This window comes from Ursus americanus, chromosome 32, assembly GCF_024610735.1.
Source record: "Ursus americanus isolate L20-20 chromosome 32, mUrsAme1.1.p, whole genome shotgun sequence".
Lineage (NCBI taxonomy): Eukaryota > Metazoa > Chordata > Mammalia > Carnivora > Ursidae > Ursus > Ursus americanus.
The window spans coordinates 26,406,059-26,430,750 of NC_142158.1; the positions used below are offsets into that span (position 1 = coordinate 26,406,059).

The window sequence follows — 24,692 nt, forward strand, 5'->3', positions numbered from 1 at the left end:
AAAATGGGGAGATGTTGGTCAAAAGTCAAAAACTCCCAGTGATAAGACCACTAAGTTCTGGGATCCAATGTACAGCATGATGCTTATGGTTAATAATACTGTATTACATTGTGTACATATACTGAAAGTTGCTGAGAGTAGAACTTAAATGTTCTCACCAGGAAAAGGAATGGTAATTACGTGAAATGATGGAAGTATTAGCTAATGCTCTGGGGGTAATCATTTTGCAAGATGTAAGTGTACAGGTCAGCGTGTTTATACCTTAAACTTATACAATACTGCATGTCAATCATATCTCAATAAAGCTCTGGGAGGGAACACAGGAGGAAAAAAACACTATGGAAAGACACTGCTGAGGTCTTGGGGCAGCTTTTCAGATTCTAAGCCTGTATTTCTCTTCCAGCCCTATGGTATTCCTTCTCCACCCCTAAAACCAACCTGTTAACCAGAAAGGATCTAATTGACTTTTTCACTAATTGCTAAAATAGCAGCTAATATATTTTCCCCCTCCCAAGATAAACTTATCAAAGAAACCCAAATACCCAATAGTCTCTTGTACCAACTGGTTTACAAGATCCACAAAAGCCGTAGTGTTACTTATTGTTGGGGAAAAGGGAATGTGGAAAAGCAAACATACTTGGGTAGAGACCATGCCTGGAATGCCCTCCAATCACCTGCTCAACCTGAGCAAGGCTGAGACCAGTCCTGCCCACTGCACCCTCAGTCCACATGAATCTGCGAAGCCAAGATTCCTGCAAAGGAGGACTGGGCTAAACAGGATTTCTCAGCCACGGCATTTCAGAAAATGTGAAATTGGATCTTGATCATTGGGAACCTGCCATCATCATTAAACAGAAAGAAAGCAGACAGACATCTGTTCTGTCCGGGAACACAAGGAGCATACTAATCGCAAGCGACTGCCTGGTAGGGAACACTGCGGCCCCAGCCTAGGACAGGCTGCAGTCACCCCGGGAGCAAGGGAGGCCACCACCCAAGTGTCCTGCCTCTCAGCAGGGAATGAACAAATTCTATGGAGCCCCTTCTCCATCATTGTCTCCACCCCTCCCCTTAGAGATCCTGGATTCTGGGGACAAATCTGAGACGTGAGACTGTAGGCTGAATCTTGTGCTTTTCATTCCCTAAGCCTGTCATAATACTCTCCTCTCTCCCTCTTTTACTCAAATCTCATCCACCTGGCAAGGCTCATCTCCAGATCCACCTCATTCATTCACTGATTTATTCATTTACCAAAAACGAGTACTTACTTTATACAAGGTGATGTACTGGTCATTGTGCAGAATTCAAAGTGGCTTGTGGGGGAGATCCTTCTTTCACGATGTTTATAAGCCTGGAGAGCAAATAAACACACAAATAATGCCAAAAGAAGGCCAAAAAAAAAAAAAAGTGGTGGTACCATAAGACAGATAAGACTAGATTCTGTAGGTGTTCAAAATAAAGAACAGTGACCTCTACTCAAGCACATCCTTCGTTGAAAAGATGGTGGTCACATTTGGACTCGAAGAATGAGCAGCACTTGCAGACACAGATATGGAGGAAGAAGCGCAAAGAACCACCAAAGGAAATAAAGGGAAGGAAGAATGTGCAAGCTATGTTTACAGAACACCAAAGACATTCAGTGTGATGTGAAATGAACTTAGAAAGGAATCATGAAATACCTACAAAGGCAGGTTAAGGCGTAATCATAGCATCCCTTCTAGAAAACAACTTGAGCACTGACGACCTCTCCTGCCCTCTTTTCTCTGTGACTTTCCATAATGCTTCTGTCTGCATCTCAGCCTCTGTGCCCTGACTGGCAGCCATTGCATAAATGTGTGTTGAATAATGAATTAATAAGACATTCCCTGGTAAATGTTTTTATGTAATACAACTCAGGGAAATTGAGTAGTATATTCTAAGTGAAAACTGAGTTGCTTCAAAATGATCATCTTTGTTCCCTAATGGTTGCAAGACTAATAAATAAAACCTATGGACTTGAGAAAGGCAAGATAATAGTGATAACTTACATTTAAGGGCATCTTGAGATGTGTAAATCATTTACTTTATCTCAAGTTACTTCAGACTGAGAAGGAACCAAAGGCAGATTTGCTAGAGGAACCTGGAAGACCTGTGTTGCCCCCAGGCTCCTGGATAGGCATATACCTCCCCCACCCCCCGTGCCACCTTATGGAAACATCCACCAAGAGTCCAGAGACAGCATATGTTGAAAATAGACCTGGTGAAAGAGGAAATGAAGCACATGGAGAATGCTTGAGAAACTGAGAAGACTTCAGACTCCCAGCTGAAAATATTCATAAGCTCTCAAAATATTCAGCTAAATCATCACCACACCACCACCATCATCGTCGTCATCATAATTTATTGAGTACTTACTATGTACCAGGCCTTGTGATAAATGCTTTATAAACAGAATTTCATTTAATTCTCCTAACTACCATATGAAGTAGATATTACTATAACTGTTTTACAGACGAGAATGAGGTATGCAGTGGCGAAGCAACCAGACGAGGTTTAATAGCAAGAGTTGGCAGAGCCAGGATTAAACCCCAGGTCTGTCCAATTCCAAGCCCTACTTAGACTACCTCTCTGCATGCCTAACAGGTGATAGATTCTTCATGCACTGTGCAAAGAGACCAGGACACTTAGCAGAAACCAACACAATAGGCAATTAAAAGTCAGCCATGCCCATCCAAAGTCTAACCTCTGATAGAATGTGACTGAGAGCTTCTGGATTTTTTCCATGTGTGCTGCTTCTTTCTGTCTTTCAAGGATGAAAAACACAGCAGCCATGTCACAAGAATAAATAAATGTTCACCAGATCCACTCACTGAATATAAGAAAAGCAAGCTAACAAGCAACATGTCAAAACTCCTTAAAGATGTACTTTCTGAAGACTGGGAAGGACAACAGGTTTCAACAGTGTTGAAAAGTAGTGTTGAAACTCGGGGCAAGAGCTGAGAACCAGAAGAACAGAGAACACACAGCCATCCCTATGGTTCCTTCTTTGGTCTGTCCCCTGTTTAATAAAAATAGAGTTGCTTCTTCCTGTTTTTCAGGCAAAATATCACTAATACCCTAAATCCTGTCCAGGAGATAAATCTATAGATTCCAGTCCTCCTTTCCCATGTAGTAATTGTGTGACCTGTGAAAAGTCATTGTGAGCCTGTGTCATCATGGATGCAAGCCACTTCTCCCTATACCTCGGCCGCCTTATCTGTAAAATTGGGATAATAACACACACATAGAGCTGATGTGAGGATTTAATATGCTTATAATTAATATATACATAATGTGCCTAAAACAATGCCTGCCTAGCACGTAGTAAGCACTAGGTAAACTGAGGTTTTGTTAATTCTGTGTGTAGAATGGCTGGGCAAATATTAACTATTTTAGCAATCATTTCCATTAAATGCCACTTACCAGTGGTCTGCAGAGTCTCCCGAAGCAGGGGTCACTGTATTTACCTGCTAACCTGCCCACACCTACACACATTTTCTGAGATTTTTCACAGGTAATTTCTAGTGTGTTCTTGCTTTCACGCATCTGTGTGTGTTTTTTCTTGAATATCATCACAGAATTCACGCTCTTCATCGTTCTTCCATCTCGCCCATGGGGAGTCCCTGCCGTTGGGGTCAGGGGCGAGGTGAGGGGCTCAAAGTGCCTTGGTGGTGCAAAAGCGAGAAAGTTCTTTCAGCAGGGCCGCGCTCTGCCAGCCTAGCGGAGCTCCTCACCTCGCGTGTCTCATCAAGGACAAAACTCAGGGTCCAGAGAAGCCTCTGCATACCCCAAATGTATCTCAAACGGGGTTGTGGTGCAAGAAGCACACCTCAGGTCGGCCTTCCTTCTCCACTTAGAAACACCGTGTGGTGTACCTGCTGTGCCAGACCCCATGCTGGGCAGGACAAGAGACCAGGACTACAGAAGCGCAGAGCTGGCGCCCAGCCGCTGCGGCGCTCTCCCAGGACACAGCGACCCGCCACACGGACCGCCAGCCGCCTCTTCCCTCTCCCCCCACCCCCACTCCGACCAGCGCTGCCAGGCAGGGACCGGGTCGGCGCACGCGCGCGGCAGGGCCCCGCCCACGCGCCGCCCGAGCGCGCCCCGCGGACGCACGTGGCCCTTCCGGCGGCCGCCGCAGCTGCGCGGGCCTCGGGCGCGCGGGCCGCCCAGCTGTCAATCACGCGCGGGCTAAGCTCCGCACGGCGGGAGCGGCGGCGGCGACGGCGACGGCGACGATGGGACCCCGGCGAGAGATCTGCGGCTAGCTGGCTGCACTTGCTCCACGGGTCAGGGGATCGGAGGGGGCAGGTAAAGCCATGCGGAGCCCAGGGGAGGTTTTCTGTGCTGCATTTGTCTTTCCCCACTTCTCCCTCTCCTCCCTTCCTCTCTCCTTCCTCTCTCCTCACGCACACATATTCGTGTTCTGTTTTTCTGTGCCTGTCACACACACACGCACGTTCCCCTTACTCATTCACGTTTATAATATGTGCACAAATCTCTCCAAAGATCATGCATATTAAAATCCGCGAACACATCCAAATTAGGGGTAGCTAACTCCATGCTTTGGTGGTTTGTGGTTTGTGTTACGTAAGAATTGGGGAGGTATACAGGGAAAACTTAAGAGTTTCTTTCCCGGGAGAAAGAAAAGTTATGTATTAGGTTAAGAGTCAAATATATGTATTTGGAGTTTACAAAGCTGGTTTGATTTGTTTTCCAATTGAATTTAACCCCCACTTGCCCTCCCCATTCCTTTGCCATATTCAAAGATATGCGAGTGCTTTGTTATAATCTCAGGACCTACTTCTTTGCGTTGTTAGAAAGAGGCGTTGGGTGGGGGTCAGAGCAAAGCTGATGACCTCAAAGAAAACAGAGCTGGAGTTCAACAGCTGGTGTTTACTTAATTGGTTCCTGGCTCTGTAGCAGAAATGTTTTCAGCACGTTGGAGAGATCCCCAGGCTCCAGACCAGGCCAGCCTTTGGTGAAGGGCGTGTATGGAGTCATTTCCTTCAGAGAAAAGGGGCAAGGAGACAGACAAAAAGAAGGGACGTTTAATTCAGAGAGAGGCACGAATGGGGGAGGGGAGTAGACTTGTTTTTTGGGGGTTTTTTGGGTTTTTTTGCTTATCCAGATCCAGGATCCTAATATAATTTGCTTTTTTCCCCTAAATCTGCTCACATACCACCTGCAAAATAAAATGTTAGGGGAAGGAAATAAGTCTTGAAGAAGGTTTGACTATGGCTCATACAGACTGAAACTGGAAAATACTGAAAACAGTCTGTTAGGCCTCAACTAGACTTGCTCACCTCAAGTCTTTCAGATTCTCTTCCAAATGCATAGGGAACTGCTCATCAACAAGAATTTTTAGTGACCTCTTGAAAAATAATGCCCAGCTATTATTTTATTTCACATGACTAGAGTAATGTAGGAAGCCAGCAGCTCTATAGCTGGCAGTAACGTTTTAATTAAATCTTGCATGGGCACCTGCTTTTCATAGGCAGAAGGAAAGTGAAGTGATCATGATAGGAAGAAATGGATATAGGAGTAAAAAATCAACCCAATGAGTAAATCATGTAAAGAACCTTAATAAGTCTAAAATGCATGTTAATGGATCAGAAAATACAATGGCTATAAGATTGATTTATTTTACAATATAATGGAACAGGCACCAAATAGATCAATTCTGGAGTATCTAGGGAGCAAATAAACTTTTTATTTAGAATTTTTAAAATACAAATGTATTAGTCTAGTTGTATTACTGACTATGCAGAATATAATTATATCAAAATAAGAATCGCATTCGCATAGTGTGTTTTAGTTTACAAAGCCCATTTATGTTGTCTCATTTACCCTATAAAATCTGCTGAGAGTGCATTAAAAAGCTATGAAATATGTATACTTGTGTTAAAAACAAATAACTCCCTGCTCTTCAACAAGAAGTCCTTTGTCAATGTTTTTGTCAACATTAAAATGACTCTTTACAGGTCATAAAATGGCTTATGAAATTTGGATTTTTATCTGTATCATAATCTGCAGAGATTTTTTTTTTCTTAAATAGGTTTGAAGGATGATGTGCCGTTAAAAAGAAAGGCCAAAGACTAAACAAGGAGAAGAGAAAGAGGAAGACTTCAAAGGTAAGCCTCCAACCTTGTCACAAGCAAATTCATAAGCACCTGTGGTTTACATGTCGATAAAGAAGAGGTTTAAGGAGAATATATTGGTCCTTTTTCTCTTCTCATTTTGATTATGGACTTTGTATACCTTACTTACAAACATATCTTGAAGAAGTAATGTGGTAATTGCATATCATTATTCCTCTTTTAAAAATTATCAAAGTGGGGGCACCTGGGTGGCTCAGTTGGTGAAGCGTCTGCCTTCGGCTCAGGTCATGATCTCAGGGTGCTGGGATCGAGTCTCACATCAGGCTCCCTGCTCAGTGGGTAGTCTGCTTCTCCCTCTTCTTCTGCCTCTCTGCCCTGCTTGTGCTCTCTCTCTCTCTCTCTCTCTCTCTCTCTCTCTATCTATCTATCTCTATCTGAAGTAATAAAATCTTTAAAAAAAAAAAAAACTATAGAAGTGGGGGCACCTGGGTGGTGCAGTTGGTTAAGGGGCCGACTCTTGGTTTTAGCTCAGGTCATGATCTCAGGGTCATGAGATTGAGCCCTGAGTTCATCTCCATGCTTGGCATGGAGGTGTGGAGTCTGCTTGAGATTCTCTCCTTCTCCCTCTGCCCCTTCTGCTCGTGCTCTCTCTCTCTCTCTCAATCTCTCTTCCTAAAACAAACAAATAAATCTGTAAAAAAATTATAAAAGTGGCTGCATGCCTACTGACTTAGAAGGTATTAAAAAGCTTATAATGTAGAGTCACAATCTCTACCACTGTTCCAAGAAAATAAAATACCTCTGCCATGATCTTTTGGTAGAAACACATTTTCATTTTAAGGTCATGCTTATACAATTCTAGAATGCCTGATTTTAAAATGAAAGAGCTGTTAGCAGGCTTTCATGCCTTCCTGCATCCACACTGAGACTGAGTCCTTTAAGCAAATTGACCTTTTGGTTTGGTGTTGGATAAATGGTGTAAAGCGGTTCTGTGCCTATACCCTGCAGCACCGGCTCTGTGGAAAAGTGGCTCTAATGGGGACTTCACTCTCATTATCTCAGAGGGATTTTATGGGAGAGAAAGGCAGTATGAAAAAATCGAATGATATTTCAAAGAGAATAAATAGAACAGGGCCTGTGCCTGGCCTCACAACTGACTCACACATGGAGCCATGGGAAAACACTAATCTTTTTTGTGCCTCAATTTTCTGCCTCTCTTCTCTCAAGGAGACCATGAAGACAAATAATACAGAGTCTGTGATGTTCTTGGAGTTTCATGAGGCATAAAGACTTATTTCTGTTTTCATGGCTATGAACGTTTTTTAAGTAAAATAAAAAGTAATTGCATTTATTTGAGATTCAAATTGCCAACAAATTGATACTATAGCATGTTGGTACATGTAGAGATCATAACAGTACCTATATGGGTTTACTTGCTGAAAGAGGAATTGTTCATGGAGAGAGGGAAGGAAAAATAAAATAAGATGAAATCAGAGAGGAAGACAAACCAGAAGAGATTCTTAACTGTAGGAAACAGACTGAGGGTTGCTGGAGGGGAGAGTGGGGGGATGGGGTAACTGGGTGATGGGCATTAAGGAGGGCACGAGATGTAATGAGCACTGGGTGTTATAGGCAACTGATGAATCACTAAATTCTACCCCTGAAACTAATAATACATTATATGTTAACTAAATTGAATTTAAAGAAAAAAATTTTTTAAAAAGAGGAGTTATCCAAGGGATTCTCAGCATTTTCACTTCCTTCAGCTACAAATACCTGGGTTTTTTTGGTTTACTTATTTACTTATTTTTATTTGAGAGAGTGCATGCACGTGTGGGGGGAGGAGCAGAGCGAGAATCTCAAGCAGACTCCGTGCTGAGCGTGGAGCCTGAAATGAGGCCTGATCGCAAGACGCTGAGATTATGACCTGAGCCGAAATCAAGAGTCAGACACTCAGTCAACTGAGCCACCCAGGTGCCCCAGCGAGCATCTGTTTTTGGTGCCAGTTTTGTTGCCCTTCTTGCTTCAGCAGTGTTTCTCCTACTCTAACTACCCACTGAGAGCACACTGTGCCCTGCTCACCTGTACTATCTCACATAATCGGGGACAAAGCTAGTGCAGCCAAAACAAGGAAGGAAGGGAGGAATGGAAAAGGAAGGACAACTCGGACCATCATCCACACCAACCCATGTACAGCTTTGTGCCAAGAAGTTTCGAGGTGCTTGTCACCAGGACAGGAAGAGCCCCCGCCCTCAGGAAGCTTACAGTTCATCACACACTTGGTCTGTTGAACCATGAACAAATAAACCACATAAGGGGGCATCAGATGGTAACAAGCACTATAAAAAGAAACAAACTTGGACAAGAGAACAGAGAGGGATAGAGGGCTGACACAGAACAGGCTAATTGTAGGAAGCCTCTCGGGAGAGTTTGGAAAGGGAGTTAAGGCATGACTTTCTCCTCCTGGGATCTCTGGGACATGACAGGTGTGCTGTACGGCCAAGAGTTGAATATCCATCTAAATGTATAACCGTGCATGCAGTTGAGATAGAGACCATAGATAGATTATAAAAAGAAGAAAACCATGCACAGATCCTCACTAATCAGCACCTAGAATGTCCTTCGGGGAGAGTGAAAATAACTCCCTCTTCATAGATGACCAAACAGCCAGATGCTACTGTTCCTGGCGCTCCATCATGATGGCCATGCTGGCAGTGAGGACGCGGCATCAAACAGGAACTAGGCTGTTTATAAAAGGAATACTCACGTGGACTCATTTAAGTACAACACTGGAAAATATTTTCACTCACTGCCCCACCCCCCCACTCATGCATTTCCTGGGATGTTAAGGCTTTCCCTAAAGAAAAGCCATCTCTAGAGCCCATCACTTAACAAGAGTCACAGATAGAACATTACCGTTTGTGCAGCTGCTACCATAGCTGTAGTTGTTCCAATACAAACACGAGATTGCTCAGGAAACCTTGCTCACTAAGTAAATGCTGAGCCAAGCTGGAGAGCCTTTGTACATACCTTCCGTTTCTTCTCAGCCCTAGTTTATTTCATAATAATTGTCCAGCTTTTAAAAGGGACTTTATGAAGTGACATCATGTATCCTCTTTATGATACTGGAGGTGTCAATCCAAGAAGTAGATTCTAAATAACTGTAACATTTTCTATATTGGGACGAAAAGTTACTGGCTTCACTATGAGGAATTATAACTCTGTTGCGTTTTTGTAGGTGCAAAATTCTCACTGTAACCTGTTATATTTTAAAACTCCTTTCTAGTGATCGTTCTCCTCTAAGAATTAATCCAATCCTTTATCCACCTGGAAAGATGTATGAAACCCCTAAGGTCCCCAGAAACTACAAGCATACCTCATTTTATTGCACTTCACTTTACTGGGCATTGCAGATAATGTATTTTTCACAAATTGAAGGTTTGTGGCGGCCCTGCATCAAACAAGTCTATCAAGCACCCTTTTCCCAATAGCATTTGTTCACTTCATGTCTCTGTGTCACATTTTGGTAATTCCTGCAATTTCAAACTTTTTCATTATTGCTGTATTTGCTACAGCGATCTGTGATCAGTGATCTTTGATGTTATAATAGTGATGGTTTTGGGGGCACCAGGAACTATGCCCATATAGAGACAGCAAACTTAATCAATAAATGCTCTGTGTGTTCTAACTTCTCTACCAAACAGCCGTTCCCCAGTCTCTCTCCCTCTCCTTGGGCCCCCCTGTTCCCTGAGACACAGCAGAATTGAAATTAGGACAATCAATACCTCTACAGTGGCCCTTAGGAGTTCAAGTGAAAGGCAGAGTCAGTTGATGCGGCAAACTTCATTGTTGTCTTGTTTTAAGAAATTGCCACAGCCACCCCCACCATTAAGCCACCACCACCTGATCAGTCAGCAGCCGTCAACACTGAGGCAGAGACCCTCCACCAGCAAAAAGATTATGGCTTGCTGCCAGTTCAGATTTTCTAGCAATAAAGAATTTTTCAATTAATAGACATAATGTTATTACACCCTTAGTAGACTACGGTATAGTGTAAAAATAACACTTATAGGCACTGGGAAACCAAAAAGTTCATTTGCCTTGTTTTATCTATTTGCTTTATCGTGGGGGTCTGGAACCAAACCTGGAATTATCTGAGATACACTTACACTCTTTAGGAACGTACACAGTCCTGAAGTAAGTTGTGAAACAAACAATACACAACCGTTTAGTCTACCTAATACCAAGTAATTGATCTAACTAGTCGTTTATATGTTCTTGTAAACCAAAGCTCCACTGTACTATAATGATAAAGCATTGAGGACAATCAGACAATCCGTCCATGAGTGCATGGGAGAAGGTGGGAAATCAGTAAACCCAGTTGTTTATCCAACAAAAATAATTGACTCATTCTATAAATTCATGGCCAAAGACTCCTGGAAAACTATATCTAGAAGGAATTCAAGGCTGTCTGGCCCACACATCTTATTTTAAGGATGATAAAACCATAGGTTAGGGAGGTGAATGAGTTTACCTGTGATGTCATGACCAATACATTGGCGATCAAGAACTAGGATTAGAACCCATTCTCTGCCCTGTGTGGTTAGCTCAGTGCAGGCTGTGTCTTGCGCTTTATATCCTGGAGAAGAAAGTAAGGCTTTTTGGGATTCCTTTCCTGGCACAGATCTAGCATCACTAAAAATCTATTCTGACTTCCATCACTCAGGCTCAAAAACATTTGTTTAGGACACTTTCTAGCTCTTTCATGATTTGACCCGTATTTTGTTTAATAACGAAGTTGAATTCCTGAGTCCCACCCTATAAAGAGAAACACTTGACCCCATGTGCCGGAAACCAGCTGTGCGGAGAGGGGCTACACCATGTCACACGTCCAGCTCTGCGTCAGAGCTCCACCCCTGAGCGAGAGGGACTTCAGCATTGAAGGAGCATAACTCGGACTGTTGCTATGAGGAATTTCTTTGTGCTCTGGTCCTATCTATTTTTGTCCTTTCTCCATGTCAAAGTCTCTGATGTTTTATAGAAAATCTGGAAATACATATCTGGATGACTTGGTCTGATTATGCAAGTACATGATTCAGTCCATACTCCTGCCTTCATCTGCTCCCTGACTCATGGTGTCACCTTTTAGCAGATGACTTTTTGGTGCCTCAGTTTCTTCAAAGACAAAGCAGAATTAGTAAAATACTAATCCCTTCTCCCCTTGATCAAAATTTTATATCGATAATTACTTTCTTTCTCTTAATTTAAATTCAGTTAGCCAACATAGAGTACATCATTAGTTTCAGATGTAGTGTTCAGTGATTCATCAGTAGCATGTAACACCCAGTGCACCTTGATCAAAATTTTATTAGGATATCTTTTTTTAAAAGTGCCTTTAAAATGATTCTACTTATGGGAGCCCCTGGGTGGCTCAGTCAGTTAAGCATCAGCCTTTGCTCAGGTCATAATCCCAGGGTCCTGGGATCAAGTCCCAAGTTGGGCTCCCTGCTCAGCGGGGAGTCTGCTTCTCCTTCTCCCTCTGCCCCTTCCCCTGTTCGTGATTTCTCTCTCTAATGAATAAATTTAAAAATCTTTAAAAAATAAAATTATTCTACTTATATATCATTACTAATAGACCCTTATTAATCATCTTCATTGTAAGGTATTAAATTAAAGGTACTGAAGATATCATCCTAACACTTAAAATATGAAAACTATGTTAACAAAAGAACTTGATCCATTACACTTTGCTGCTCCAATCAGGCAAAATACATTCTAAAATCTTTATATTTTATGAAATAATATCCTTCTGAAATGCTTAAAAGTTAAAAAAGAAATTTTTATATTTCCTCCCCTGCTCTCTCTTCCTGGATCATCTCTCCTGGCTGCCAGATCTGAAACAGGGTGAAAGGCCCTGAATGTAATACTGACCAACGGTTAAAAAGATGAGAGTATTGGTCACCATCAGTAGCACCAATCTGCATCACTTTTCTAAGATCAGGGCCATATTTTTTTTTTCTGAATTTGATGACATTTTCTAACCAGAATGCATTTTTGGCTAAGAACACACATTACAAGATAATTTTATGGATTCACTTTGTGGCCATGGGACAGGACAATGCTAACTATCTGTGGCTTCAACTTTGATTTTAGCCCCATAAGTCTTTTTTTTTTTAAGATTTTATTTATTTGTTTGTCAGAATGAGAGAGAGAGCAAGAAAGAACACAAGCAGGGGGAGCAGCAGGCAAAGAAAGAAGCAGGCTCCCTGCTGAGCAAGGAGCCCAATGTGGGACTCGATCCCAGGACCGTGAGATCATGACCTGAGGCGAAGGCAGACGCTTAACAGACTGAGCCACCCAGTCATCCCTAACCCATAATTCTTTCCAACTAAACTCAGTGTCCACACAGGGGCACTTGCTGGCAGCTTAGATTAATTTTTCCCTTGTAGATAAACATCACAACATGATTTCCAGATAAGGAATTGGAAAGATTTTAGGTCTTCTATTAGCCTGGATTACAAGACAAGTCCTGAGAGAACTTGGTTCAATGGGAAAATCCTCTTCTACATCGTTCCTTGCTTTGTCATTCTGAGACTGACTATGTCCACACAGGGAAAACCATCTGGAGGATAACTGGAAAATCTAAAAAAGTATTTCACATTTCCAGCTACATATGTATCTGCCTATATGGAGATAAGAAAACCAAACACCAAACAGAGAATTACTAAAAATTTCCTTACTCACCAAAATTGCTGTCCCTCAGCAATTCCTTTTTTTTTTAACATGAATTAATAACCAATGCTTCTCTCTAAAGGTATTGATTAGATCAAATCAAGTAGCAATTTCCATCTTAAGAAGACCGAGTCCCAAACAACCCACCCAGAGCATAGTTTCATTTAATAGTTCCCTGCCTCTTGTGTATAATAGACACTTCGTGCAACATGATGGAAGGCTAGGTCTACCCTCTCCATTATGCTCTACCATCCCGCCTGGACAGATGGATTCACAAATAATGACTGCAGTATCTAGTGGTAGAGTCAGTGAGGTGTAAAGGATTGGCCGAGCCATTTCTGATTAATAAAGCATGAAGCGTAAGTTGCCCAGCAGCCTTCAAACACAGTTTCTCTACAACATGACAATTAGCTCAAATCTGAGAGCAAGATCCATGAGATCTGAAAGCAAAATTGCAGACTGCGAAAGAGTAACATCATGTATTTTCCACCAGGGAACGGAGTTAAGCATCCGAGAGGACAATCCAAGACAAATTCCATCTGTACCAAGTGAGAGTACCCGCCTAATTCTTTAACATGTAAGTGTGAAGACTGCTGGTTTCTAAGAGATTAAAGATTTCTTGTCAAGACAATGAAAATCTCGGCTTCTCTGTTGCTTTCATTTTTGCATAATTTAAGTGAGCTGTGCCGTTATGTCTCATTTCATTTACGGAGAACCAGTTTCTAGCCATCGAGTGTTTGCGGGTAATTTTGCATTGAGTCAAAAAGCAGAGCAGCTTATAAGAAAGGCAGGTCTTTAAAAATGTCTTTTCCCTTAAGAAAAGAGCATTGTTCAGATAGACTAACATTACTCAGCCCAGTTCTCACCTTTAATATACCTTTTAATCCTGAAGCCAGAGCTCATGGGGCTGATGTCTGTGGATGTTCTCATTCCAGCTGGGAAGGATGAGTTCTTGCAGCAACATCTGTGGGTCCAAGCAGGCACAGGCTGCTGCTACTGAGGGCACGTACCAGCGCTACGGAGTCCGGTCCTATCTGCATCAGTTTTATGAGGACTGTACCACCTCTATCTGGGAGTATGAGGATGATTTCCAGATCCAGAGATCACCTAATAGGTGGAGCTCAGTATTCTGGAAGGTAAGGAAAGAACACGTGTGTAAGTCAAGAAATGGAAACGTTACTGGACATGGTAAACCCTGTAGCTATGAGGAACTGAGAGGTGTGGTCTTCTCTGTGTGCCTCTGTCTTGATGATACTAAGTGCAGTCTTCTTCCCTTAGGAAAGGAGAATATAGATCTGGGGCTGAAGAAAGCCCTTGAGTGCAGCACAGTGGCTAATTTGCAGATTAAACATAAATAGGTATAAATGTCATCATTATTATTTTTGCTACTGTTATTGATGCGCCGCTAAATTCACCAGCTGCAAAGCCACCCATAGGCAAAACATTATATGCTTCCCGCCTCCCTTATTGGCTTGGTAAGTATCATTTGACAAATTGCGACAATTACTGAAAAGAAATTCATTGGGCATTGAGAGAGAGTTGATGCTGAGATGTAACACAATGGTCAGTGTGCAGTCTTGACCTCTACCAGACGTGATCATGAGGCCCTATGACCTTCGGCTTCTTCACATGAAAGCACCACATTGGACAATGTACTCAGTCATTCAGCATATAGTTAGTGAGCACCTACTCTGTGCTGAGAAGTTGCAATGTGCTAGAAATTAAAGCAACGAAAAGGAAAAGCCCTTGCCCTCTTGGAACTCGCAACCTATCACGGGAAACAGACCATAAGCCAATAAACCACATAATAGAAGGTGACAAGTGCTGTGCAGAGAAACGAAGCAGGGCAAGACGGTAGGGAGTGATGGAGGCCTGGTATTTACTATGCTGTTTGTAGACAGCCCTTCAGAGGAGATGACATTTGAGCAAGCACCAGGCTGAGCTGAGGGAGCAGATCATAACATGCATGCCCTTCTGGGCTGGGAAAATAGCAAGCCCAAAGCTCTGAAATGGGAACCAGTTTCACGTGCTTGAAAAACAGCAAGAGTTCCCACCTGGCTGGAGTGGAATGAGAGGAGAAAAAGGACAGGGGATGGACCCAGTGAAATAACAGGACACAAGATGATTTGTGTAGCACCTTGTAGATGATGATGAGGACACTGGCTTTTACCTTGAGAGACATGGGAAGCCACTTGAGCATTTTAAGCAGAGGAGTGACATGATCTGACTAATATTTCAACAGGATTGTGCTGGCTACAGTATGGAAAATAGATTATAGGAGGACAAGAGTAGAGGCAGCCAGATCATTCGGGAGGCTCCGAAAGCATGCAGGCAAGAGGTGATGATGGCTTGGATTAGGGTGGCGTTGGTAGAGATGGTGAGAAGTAGTCTGATTTAGCGTAAAGTTTAAAGACCAAGCTGATGAAGTAGACATGAGAGAAAGAAGAGTCAAGCATGCCTCTAAGGCTTGCATCCTGAGCCATTTTCTGAATGATGTTCTAATTTTCTGGGATGGGAAATACTGGGAAAGCAGCGGGAATGGTGGGGAACCAAGAGTTTGAGTTTGGCCATGATATGCTGGAGATACCTATCAGACATGTGAGTGGGGGTCTCTAGTGGTAATTTAAACACAGCTCATGGATTGGGAGTCCCTGACATACAGAATATATAAGAGGCAACAAGCTAGATAAAATGACCGAGGAAGAGAGTATGGACATAGAAGAGAAGAGGGCATCAGCATGTCCGAACATTTAGAGATCAAGAAAAGGGTGAAGATTTAGGAAGAGAGGCTGAGAAGGTACAGCCTTAGGTGGGGCCTCAGGTCCCCCCCAGCTCGGGGATCCCAATCATCCCCAACCTTCTCCCAAAAGATCACAGAATGTTTTACATTGATGTTGACATAAACTTACAACTTATTGGCAATATAGTTTAACAAGAGGCAATGTCGCATAAAGCTTATGAGCACGGACTGCATCCTCAGATTACACGGGTTCAAACCTCAGCTCTTCCATTTAGTAGCACTGTACCTTTGGGCAAGTTAATTGACCTTAGTGGGCCCCAGTGGTGATGCTTATTGTACCTACCAGGTTAAGTTGTGAGAATTAAGTAAGATGTCTCGTATGCATTCAAGCATTCAGTGTGTTAACTCCTACTATCAGAGGTCCTATGAAACATTGGATCCTGAAGTAGAAAGAAAATTTGAAATCTAGTTAATAAATAAAGTACCGGGCAACACAGTTTTTAACATGGATTACCCAAGACCTGCGTTAATTCAGTATCTTACAAGTGTCATGGACTCTGCATTAGAAGTGATTGAGGCAGCATCCTTGCCCTGTAGAAATGTCATCTCTGATGAATCCTTACTGGCCTGGACCGATGAAATACATAGCCAAGCTTGGCACATCTTGTATTTACCCAGTTAAGTGGGTGGTTGCTTCCCTATGTGTCAAAAAACAAATATTTGGCTGACAGATCCGTCGTGCCAAGAGCCTGAAATGCCACTGTCATACAGAACATTGAAAGCATTCACATGGTTCCAAGGCACTACCAGTTCGAGACTTGAGAAGCTCTAAATCCATCAAGTAGTACATAGGTATGGATTTAAAATAAAGAACTCACAGTAAATTACCAACCCCAGAATTCAGATTTCAGAATCCTCTCTTCTATTTTACATAAACAAGATTCAGAGTATTTGTTCCCTATTGTGCCAGACCTACTTCAGAGACGAAAAACAGGCAAAAGTCCATGGCCTCAGGGAGATTATATTCCAGGAAAATCCAAATCCTAGACTCAGATCATAATCACAAAACATGACACTGGCATTCAGAAGCTTAGAGTCAGCCTGAATCACCTAAGAATTCACTGTCTTACAGACCTCCCCTCTACTAAGGGAACAAACTAACTGTTTGGTTTTCTTCTAGGAAGGACAAGTGAATCCATTCCAGTGGGTTTTATGAAATGTTTTGTATCAGTACAGAGAAAGGCAATGATTGTGCACGTTTCTAATTATGATTCTTTTTCGTGATTTTTTTTCTTTCATTTCAAACTGCATGTGTAGGTGGTTCAAGTTATGGGCTTCCCCTTTCCCCATTCCCAGCAAAGTGGTGCTAAGGGATTGCTGGTCTCTTGCTAGAGGCTAGGACACTGCCACTGAGCTGGCTCCTTAGCAGCCGAAAGCTTGGAGGGGCTTAATGAGAATGGAGACTGGAATCTAATGAGCTTGAGTTAGAATCTTTGCCTGGTCACATGGATCCATGTAGCCTGTGTCTCACAATGCTATTCATCCTTTCCTTCTACAAATGTTTACGTGTCCACTGTGTGCACAGTTATGCGGTAGGCTCTGGGATTCATTTGTGAATAAGATGCTGTCTTCACCTGTGAATCGGATACAACCTTGACCTGAAGGGGTTCGCAGACAAAGAAGAAGGGCAGACATGTCCACAGACAGTTACAATCCAGCATGATAAACACTACCCTAAAATAGTCCCAGTACTTACTGGGAGCATGGGGTCTGAGGGCAGGGAGGGTCTGATGCAGCCTGGGCAAGGAGTGGCTCCCCAGAGAGAGCACCTGTGAACAAGCAGGAGCTGGGCATCCCGGTAGGAAGAAATGTGTTGCGAAAGCTGAGTCATGAGAGATGATGGCACATTCAGGAGATGGCCAACAGCTCTGTACGGCTGGGGTAAGAGGGGAAGTTGGAGGAGAGGGGACAAGAGATGAGTGGGGGGAATGTATTTAAGAGCTGGATCGCAGAAGACTTTGAAAAGCTTTGAAATCGGAAATTTCTCCAGAACCTTCCAGCTTGAGTACAGTGAAGGGGCAAGATAATTAACACAGGCTTTCTTGGGGAGGTTGTCTCTTAGTTAGGTGTAAACACACACACACACACACACACACACACACACGCACGCACACGTAGGATTACACACAATCTTTGTGCCTCACAGTCTGTACCCCGGGGCTGCCTCAGCCACACTCCTTTATCCCAGTGTCTACAACTCCTGCCACCTGCAAAGGTCTCTGTGATGGGCTCCCACCGACCCCCTGGTACCCACTGCCCTGACCAGGAACCAAACTGGCTGTGGTAGGACTTTTCTTCTTAGTCTTGCACTTGACCTTGATGAAAGCTGTTGCCACCTGATTGTGTAGCAAATCATCTCAGTAAGGCAGGTATAAACTAAGGGGAGCGATCTCCTTACTCCATTTATGCTTTCCTCACCTCAGGGTCACCCTCCTTCTAACCTTCTCCTCAACCCATACTAGAAACCTCTCAGCGTCCCCACAGCAATATGCAGGTACAACATAAGACTGCTTCCTCCATAGCCTCACTGAACGGGAGAGACTCTGGCCCCTCTCTTTTCCCCAAGACCCTCCTCCTAACTGTCCTGATCTCTAGTTTTCCCCCTGAGCTAAGTCGGAGTTTATACTTCTGTCTTAGACTTCTCTTCAAAGTGTTGCTAGAGGTTACAGAGTTGGTTTTATACTAGAAATGAGAGGAGCTCGGTGAAAGGGTGGATGGCAGGAACACAGAGAAAGTAGGACGGAAGGAACGAAGGGAAGGGAAGAGGAAGAGAGGAAAGAAAGAAGGAAGGAGTACCATTTTGAATATTTGGGGCTTGAGGAGCCTTTGGGACATTTCATGTAGATCTTCCCATTGGCTGTCAGAAGTACGGGCTAGAGCCCAGGAAGGAAATCCTGGCTGGAGATGGAGATTGGAAGTCATTGGCATACAGGTGGGAGTTGAAACTGCAGCCACACATTCAACCCTAGAGAGATCATCTTGAACAAGAGATGTGAGTCAAGGCGGAACCCTGGGGAACACCATTAATTTAAGAACATCTGGTGAAACAGGCTGAGAGTGCATTGTTAAAGATGCAGATGTGAAAACAGGAGAGTCGTGTCAGGGACAACAATAGGTGAAGGTTTTTAAGGAGACAAAATTGCTTAACATCACTGACTGCAGAATATTTGAATGAGGTCACATTGGATTGGACAATTAGGAGGGCTTTAGTGACCTCAGAGAAACCAACTTCAGTGAAATTGTGGGATTCAGCTTGAATATCAAGGGTCGGATGAGTTCAAGCAGTAGCCTGAGAGAGACATGGGGCTCTGGAATCGCTTTTGAAACAATTGAATGTGTTCCCACGCGGGAGGAACCGAGCCTCCATCAGGTAGGATGCTGAGCCCCGAGCGCGGGACACCAGGTATCCTGCCTGGAGGGCGTGGGCCTGGGTCCCAGCCGGACACCGGTGGTTGCTCCACAAAGCTCAGTGTCCTACAGGCAGGTCAGGCCAGAGGAGTTTTCTCTGCGTCACTGCTGGCAGGGGACACCACTCAGAGCCCTGGCCCTGCTCAGGAGAGGTCAGAGTGGCCCTTGGGGCTGAGGAAGAAGACGGGCCAGACTTCCGCCTTCTTGTGCTTCCCCTGAGTGCTACCTCGAAGCCAGATGGCTCCTTTCACCTTCAGCTCCCCTAGCTCCCCCACCGTCCTTCCTGCCACGCTGGTTCTCGCTTCCATCGGTCATTACCACGTCCTCGGCGCCAGGACAGCTGCGCAGCTCCTGCTGCCAGCCCTGCTGTTTTGGAGCAAACGGAGGTATGTTCAGACCTCATCAGCTCACACAGAGATGACGACGGCGATGTCGTTCTGAGTCACAGCAGGGTTTCTGGAATCCGGGTTCTCCTCCCTATCCAAGTCCCCTTTCCAGCAGCAGATGCTGGATTCTCACACATCCTCCCCATAGCCGGGAGGGCCATCAGAAGTCACTGTCCTTGCTGTTGTCTGTAAGGTCTGTCACAGCGGAGAGAGGCCCTTCTCTCTCAGCACTGGGCTGGCCTGACCACCAGCTGTCCCAGGCTTTCTGCCAGTTCCCAGGGAGCCCTCACCTCATGGCGTTCCAGCTCTCTGCATGGACCCACACAGGGCTGTTTGCACACTCGGACCCTTAAGGACCCGTGTTGCATTTTTTAAACTCTATTAAATAGAGCCCCCTTCCTCTTAGACCGAGGGCCACTCCACCTCAGAGCTGTGTCCAGAGACAGTTTCGATGATTCTGTGTGGCATCACTCCCAAAATCTTTATTCCTTCCGATTCTCCAAGATGGTACCAGGATTAAGCCGATGCATCCCAACGTCCCTTCTCACCTCTGTCCGACTCTCGGTTAAGACACAGCATATTTAGATCCCATGGCTGCCCCTCCACTCCCTCCACTCCCACCACCCCACACTCTCCCAGACATGTTGTCACAATGTTTGGGGCCCTTTCTGGGCCCATGTCTTGGAGATCCTCTTCTGACGGGCATGGAGGGCACCTTCTGGATCCTGGAGTTGGCCGTTCGCCACCATCACGCTCCCTCCGCAGACGGCAGGCCTCTCTGGGACCCTCTGATTCAATGGGGAAAAGGGAGCAGGCTCAGGGAGGCCAGCCACTCCCCAGTGCTTGAAGCGAGCAGGAGTTCTGCCATCTGCAAGGCACGGTTTGCCTTTTAGCTTCCGAGTGAGATTCCAAGAGTGGATTTTAATCTCTAAAGCACTGCTCAGTTGGGAACAGCCTGCTCTGAGAACCAGTCACCTGGCTCCGTAGTCAGCAGTCTGGCGGGTTCAGTCAGTCAGTTAGGAATACTTACAGAGTGGAAGGCAGGAACAGAAGACACGGAGCCCTGGCCTCAGTGGCTCTCAGAACCTCAGACACTACGATGGATACATTCTTACCGTCCTCGGTTTTTGAAAGTGAATGCCGATTCTTGAGGAAGACCAGGATTGAGTGACATATGAAGCATGTCACCGTGGATATTTAATTTAGCTTTTGCATTCAGAATTTTCCAATGTGACTCATTTTTTAAGTTACAAATAAGGGTTAGGCTTTGGAAGTGAATTTGCCACTGTTTTTGGAAAAATGTAGAAAGCCATCCAAAATGTTGTATTTTACAACCCAACTTTTCCTATAGTACTTAAATCTTATGTAGGAAAGTTTCTGTTCTTTTCGGAAGACATTATATTGACTCTGTTTCTTCAGTTTCTTTATAATATTACATAATGGAAATTTGTCCCTATATGGTGACTAAAACTCTGTGGTAGTTTAAAAAAATAATAATAGCAGATAATATATTAAACAGTCATTGGTGAGGTATCATGGGAGAATTGAAGGGAGCATGAGGCTTGGAAGTCACACAGACCTGGGTTAGAGCCCAGTCACGCCACCTGCTAGCTGCAAGACCTTGAATTTTGCTTCTTCCACCCCACTCACCTCGGTCTCTTACAGGTGAAATGGGAATAAAAATACCTCCTTTGCATAAGAGGCTGCTGAGGACCAAGTGAAAAACATATCAAACACTATGCCTAAGAGATACTCAATAATACTAGCTCTCTGATGGATTTGTCAATATGTTTTCCTTCTATTATCCAAACCTTCTTTATTAGTGTATTACCCTAAAATTTAATATATAAGTTAAATAAATATGCTTTAAACTCAAAGCTCAAGGTTAAGAAGTGTTGTGCGTTTGGTTTTTTCCAACTTTGTGATGCTAACCAAAAGCAATTAGGAACAGGAGGAAATGAAAAATGTATTTAAAAAATAACTATATTAGCTTGTTCTTCAAGTGCTCAGATCGTTATAACGCTGTTGCCAATGCAGCATCATTTCACAAGAGGTGCCTTTCCAAACAGATGTAATAATAGCTGCTTATTACCAATGCATTGCTTCTCCAGGCACGGGGCTCAGTGCCTTCGAGCCTGGCCTCACTTGGTTCTCACCACAATTGCGATTATCATGTAGCATTTTATAGATGGGGCAATTAACGATGAAAGTGTTTAAGTAACTTTCCTTATATGCTTGAAGTACTAGTTGGCAGTGCCGGAACCCAAGCTTGAAATCTGTCCCTTCCAAGCTTCCAAACCACCAGATGGTAGACAGTCCTCTCCCACTTCAGTGTGTTACATTGAACTCGAACTGGAGCTAACACAGTTTCTCTGCAACTTGCTAGCTGTCAACCATCCTTGGGCCAGTGACCCACTCTCTTTGAGGCGACATTTCCTGACCTGTATACTAGCAATTATGGTTCCTTCCCGGTAACTTAGGGGAAGAGGTGGGTGGTTACGTGGATTGCCAATGTCCTCCATCCAAATCACCGGGAACATACCTGTATATTAGACAAGTTGAGTTGATTCCTCATCAGAGGGAGAGAGGTGACACCAGAGGGTCTCCTGGGGCATTTCAGTAAGAGTGTGAGGAAGGATGTGTTACAGGGCTTTGGGTGGGCAGAGGGTCTGCAGGAGCTGGAGTTCACTCTGGATTGTCAGGGCCAATTCTATGATTGGGCAATAAATAAATAATAAATCTTACCCACGGGGAGGGGCAGACTAGGGTAAGACTAAAGCTGTAATGGGTGAAGAAGTAGCCGATGTTCATATTACTGGGGGTGAAGGGGAGGCTGTGGATAGTGTGTGCTTTGCACAATGACCCTGCTTTTGTCTGTGCTTAGACAGAAACGATGGTGCGGACTTGTTTCGTGTCCCTCCGTGACAGGCGCAGAATGAGCTTGACGGATGTGGACATTCTGCGTCACAGATTATATCCATAGGCGAACAACGTGGCCTCAGTGTGAGGGCCAGGCCAGCTTCTGAGAGCACCAGGACCCAGTGGAGAGAGTGAGGCTAGTTCCCAGGTATCGGGGCTGCTTTGCTCTTCCTCAAAGACTGCAGGAGACAACCAAAACCAAAAGCAGCTCTGTCAGCTGCAAAGCTTGGACAACCAGAAAGCTCCACGGAAAAATCAGGGCAGTGCTGCCATGTCTGGTTGGCATTAAAATCAGAAGGGCCTCCTTTCACCTTCTTTTATCATTAGGAAATGATGTAGGCTTCTTGTTGCAAATTTGGGGTGCATGGGAATATTAACTGCTCCCAGAAACCAAGTCCCACTCTGGATGGCTCAGGAGAGCCGCAGCGCTGAGCTTACTCTGTCTTGCCTCCCCGTGTCTTTCTCCAGGTCGGACTCATCTCCGGCACGGTCTTCGTGATTCTCGGACTGACTGTTCTGGCAGTGGGCTTTCTGGTGCCCCCCAAAATTGAAGCCTTTGGCGAAGCCGACTTTGTGGTGGTCGACACGCACGCCGTGCAGTTTAACGGAGCCCTAGAGGCGTGCAAGCTGGCAGGGGCCGTTCTCTTCTGTCTCGGGGGCACATCCATGGCAGGGTGCCTGCTGACCTCGGTGTTCGTGAGAAGCTACTCCAAAGAGGAGAAATTCCTTCAGCAAAAGTTTAAAGAGCGCATTGCAGACATCAAGGCCCACACCCAGCCCATTACAAAAGCCCCGGGCCCCGGCGAAACCAAGATTCCAGTCACTCTGTCCAGGGTTCAAAATGTCCAGCCTGTTTCGGCAACCTGAGACGCCTCCCACTCCAGGCTCCCCTCTCTGATTGCACACAGTGTTCACAGGGAGCGGGGCCGGGTTTGGAGATGATGGGGCTTGGGCGTTGGCTGGCCCAGGGTGGGGCTCAGCTGCGGGCAGCGCGGTGCCTGAGCTCACATTGGCTCGGTTTGGGGGGCTCGGAAGGAGGTGATGCCCATGGAGACCCGTGCATATGCACTGAGCTGCTCTGGGGGTCCTCTGTGTGCCCTCTGGAGCTCCCCTCTCAAGTATCGTGACTCTGTTGTCATTTCCCGCGTTACTGAGAGCACCCAACAGTTTAGACCAGTTGGATGACCAGTGGCTAACGCAGTGTGTTTTATTTTCTAATATCGGTTTCCTGATCTTTCTTGTGTGGTGCTGCTTTGATTCCTGTCTCACTACGTGTAAGATAGTGTCGTGCGTGTTCATAGAAAAATTGAGCTCCTTGATTTTGACCCAAACATTCATCTTTTAACTCTGTCTTCACATGAGGTTAGTGAGATTGGAAACAAATTTATTGGAGCGTTCTGCCAATCTTTTTTTGGTCTTGTTTGTTTTCTCCAGGGTTTTCACTTGAAAAGCTAAAATTGCCAATCTTGGGGAAGAAATTAACATTAGGAGTATCTATGCAGTGTCCGAAAGCCGGGGAACGAGATGCTACTACTACCTAGCTGTGTGATCTTGGAGGATTCGTTTAACCTCCCCCGGCCTCAGTTTCCCCATGTATAGGACAGAGATCCTGGACTGTGGTGTCTGAGATTCCTTTTTTGCCACGTGTCATCGTGTATCCCTGGGGCCATGATTGTGATGTCCCTGGGGCTCTCAGCTCGGTGGGACTGTTTGAGATCTGGACTCCCAGAAAATCTCCGAATCAGCAGCTACTCACCTTTCAATATCCAACCCCAGCAGTTTATACAGCGCTCTCGTGTTTTTATAAAGATGAAAGTAAGCCATCCTCAAATAAGAAACCTGTGAGTAGATATTAACCTTAAAAAGGGTTTTCTTCCTATAATAAGATGTTTTATTCTCCAGCAAGATGCTCATCTCACCCCTATGCACTTTTACTTAATCTGTGGATTTAAACTGGACTAAGGAACACGTGACCTTGGTATTCTCTCAGAAATTGTGTCTCCCTTCTCTTTCTTCCTTCACTGGATAAATAAAATATGTGACCGAGCAGAACTTGAGTTGCACCGTCATTCCTGTGCTGCAGCTCTTTCTCTCCAAGGAGTCTGTTTTCTCTCCAAGGAGCGAGTCTCCATCCTGAGGCTGGATGGGCAAGCTCTCCTGTTTCCCTGGTGAAACGAAGAACAAAGCAAGCGATTAGTGCTCTCGGTGCACACTGTTTGTTTTGCCCGGTCCAGCAGGGAACACGGGGCAGATCGTCATCCTCAACAAGGATCATGGGCCAGATAGGGGAGAAATCATTCCAGTGTCCTCAGGTTCTCACCTTGCCATGGA

At 44.6% G+C, this 24,692-nt stretch overlaps 1 protein-coding gene across 1 annotated transcript; it reads left to right on the plus strand.

The window, feature by feature from the left end:
- The first annotated feature begins 4,147 nt into the window (after positions 1 to 4,147).
- NRSN1 (neurensin 1) lies at positions 4,148 to 24,430 on the plus strand. The gene is made up of 5 exons (XM_045795717.2): positions 4,148 to 4,326; positions 6,074 to 6,149; positions 13,342 to 13,425; positions 13,784 to 13,984; positions 22,830 to 24,430. The coding sequence occupies exons 4-5, from the start codon at positions 13,793 to 13,795 to the stop codon at positions 23,226 to 23,228; spliced, it is 591 nt and encodes a 196-aa protein (XP_045651673.1). The 5' UTR covers positions 4,148 to 4,326; positions 6,074 to 6,149; positions 13,342 to 13,425; positions 13,784 to 13,792; the 3' UTR covers positions 23,229 to 24,430.
- Positions 24,431 to 24,692: the final 262 nt, after the last annotated feature.

Coding starts and splice junctions, on each gene's coding strand:
- NRSN1 (XM_045795717.2), top strand. CDS start 13,793: ATGAGTTCTTGCAGCAACATCTGTGGGTCCAAGCAGGCACAGGCTGCT. Junction 13,985..22,829: donor GGAGCTCAGTATTCTGGAAG/GTAAGGAAAGAA, acceptor GTCTTTCTCCAG/GTCGGACTCATCTCCGGCAC.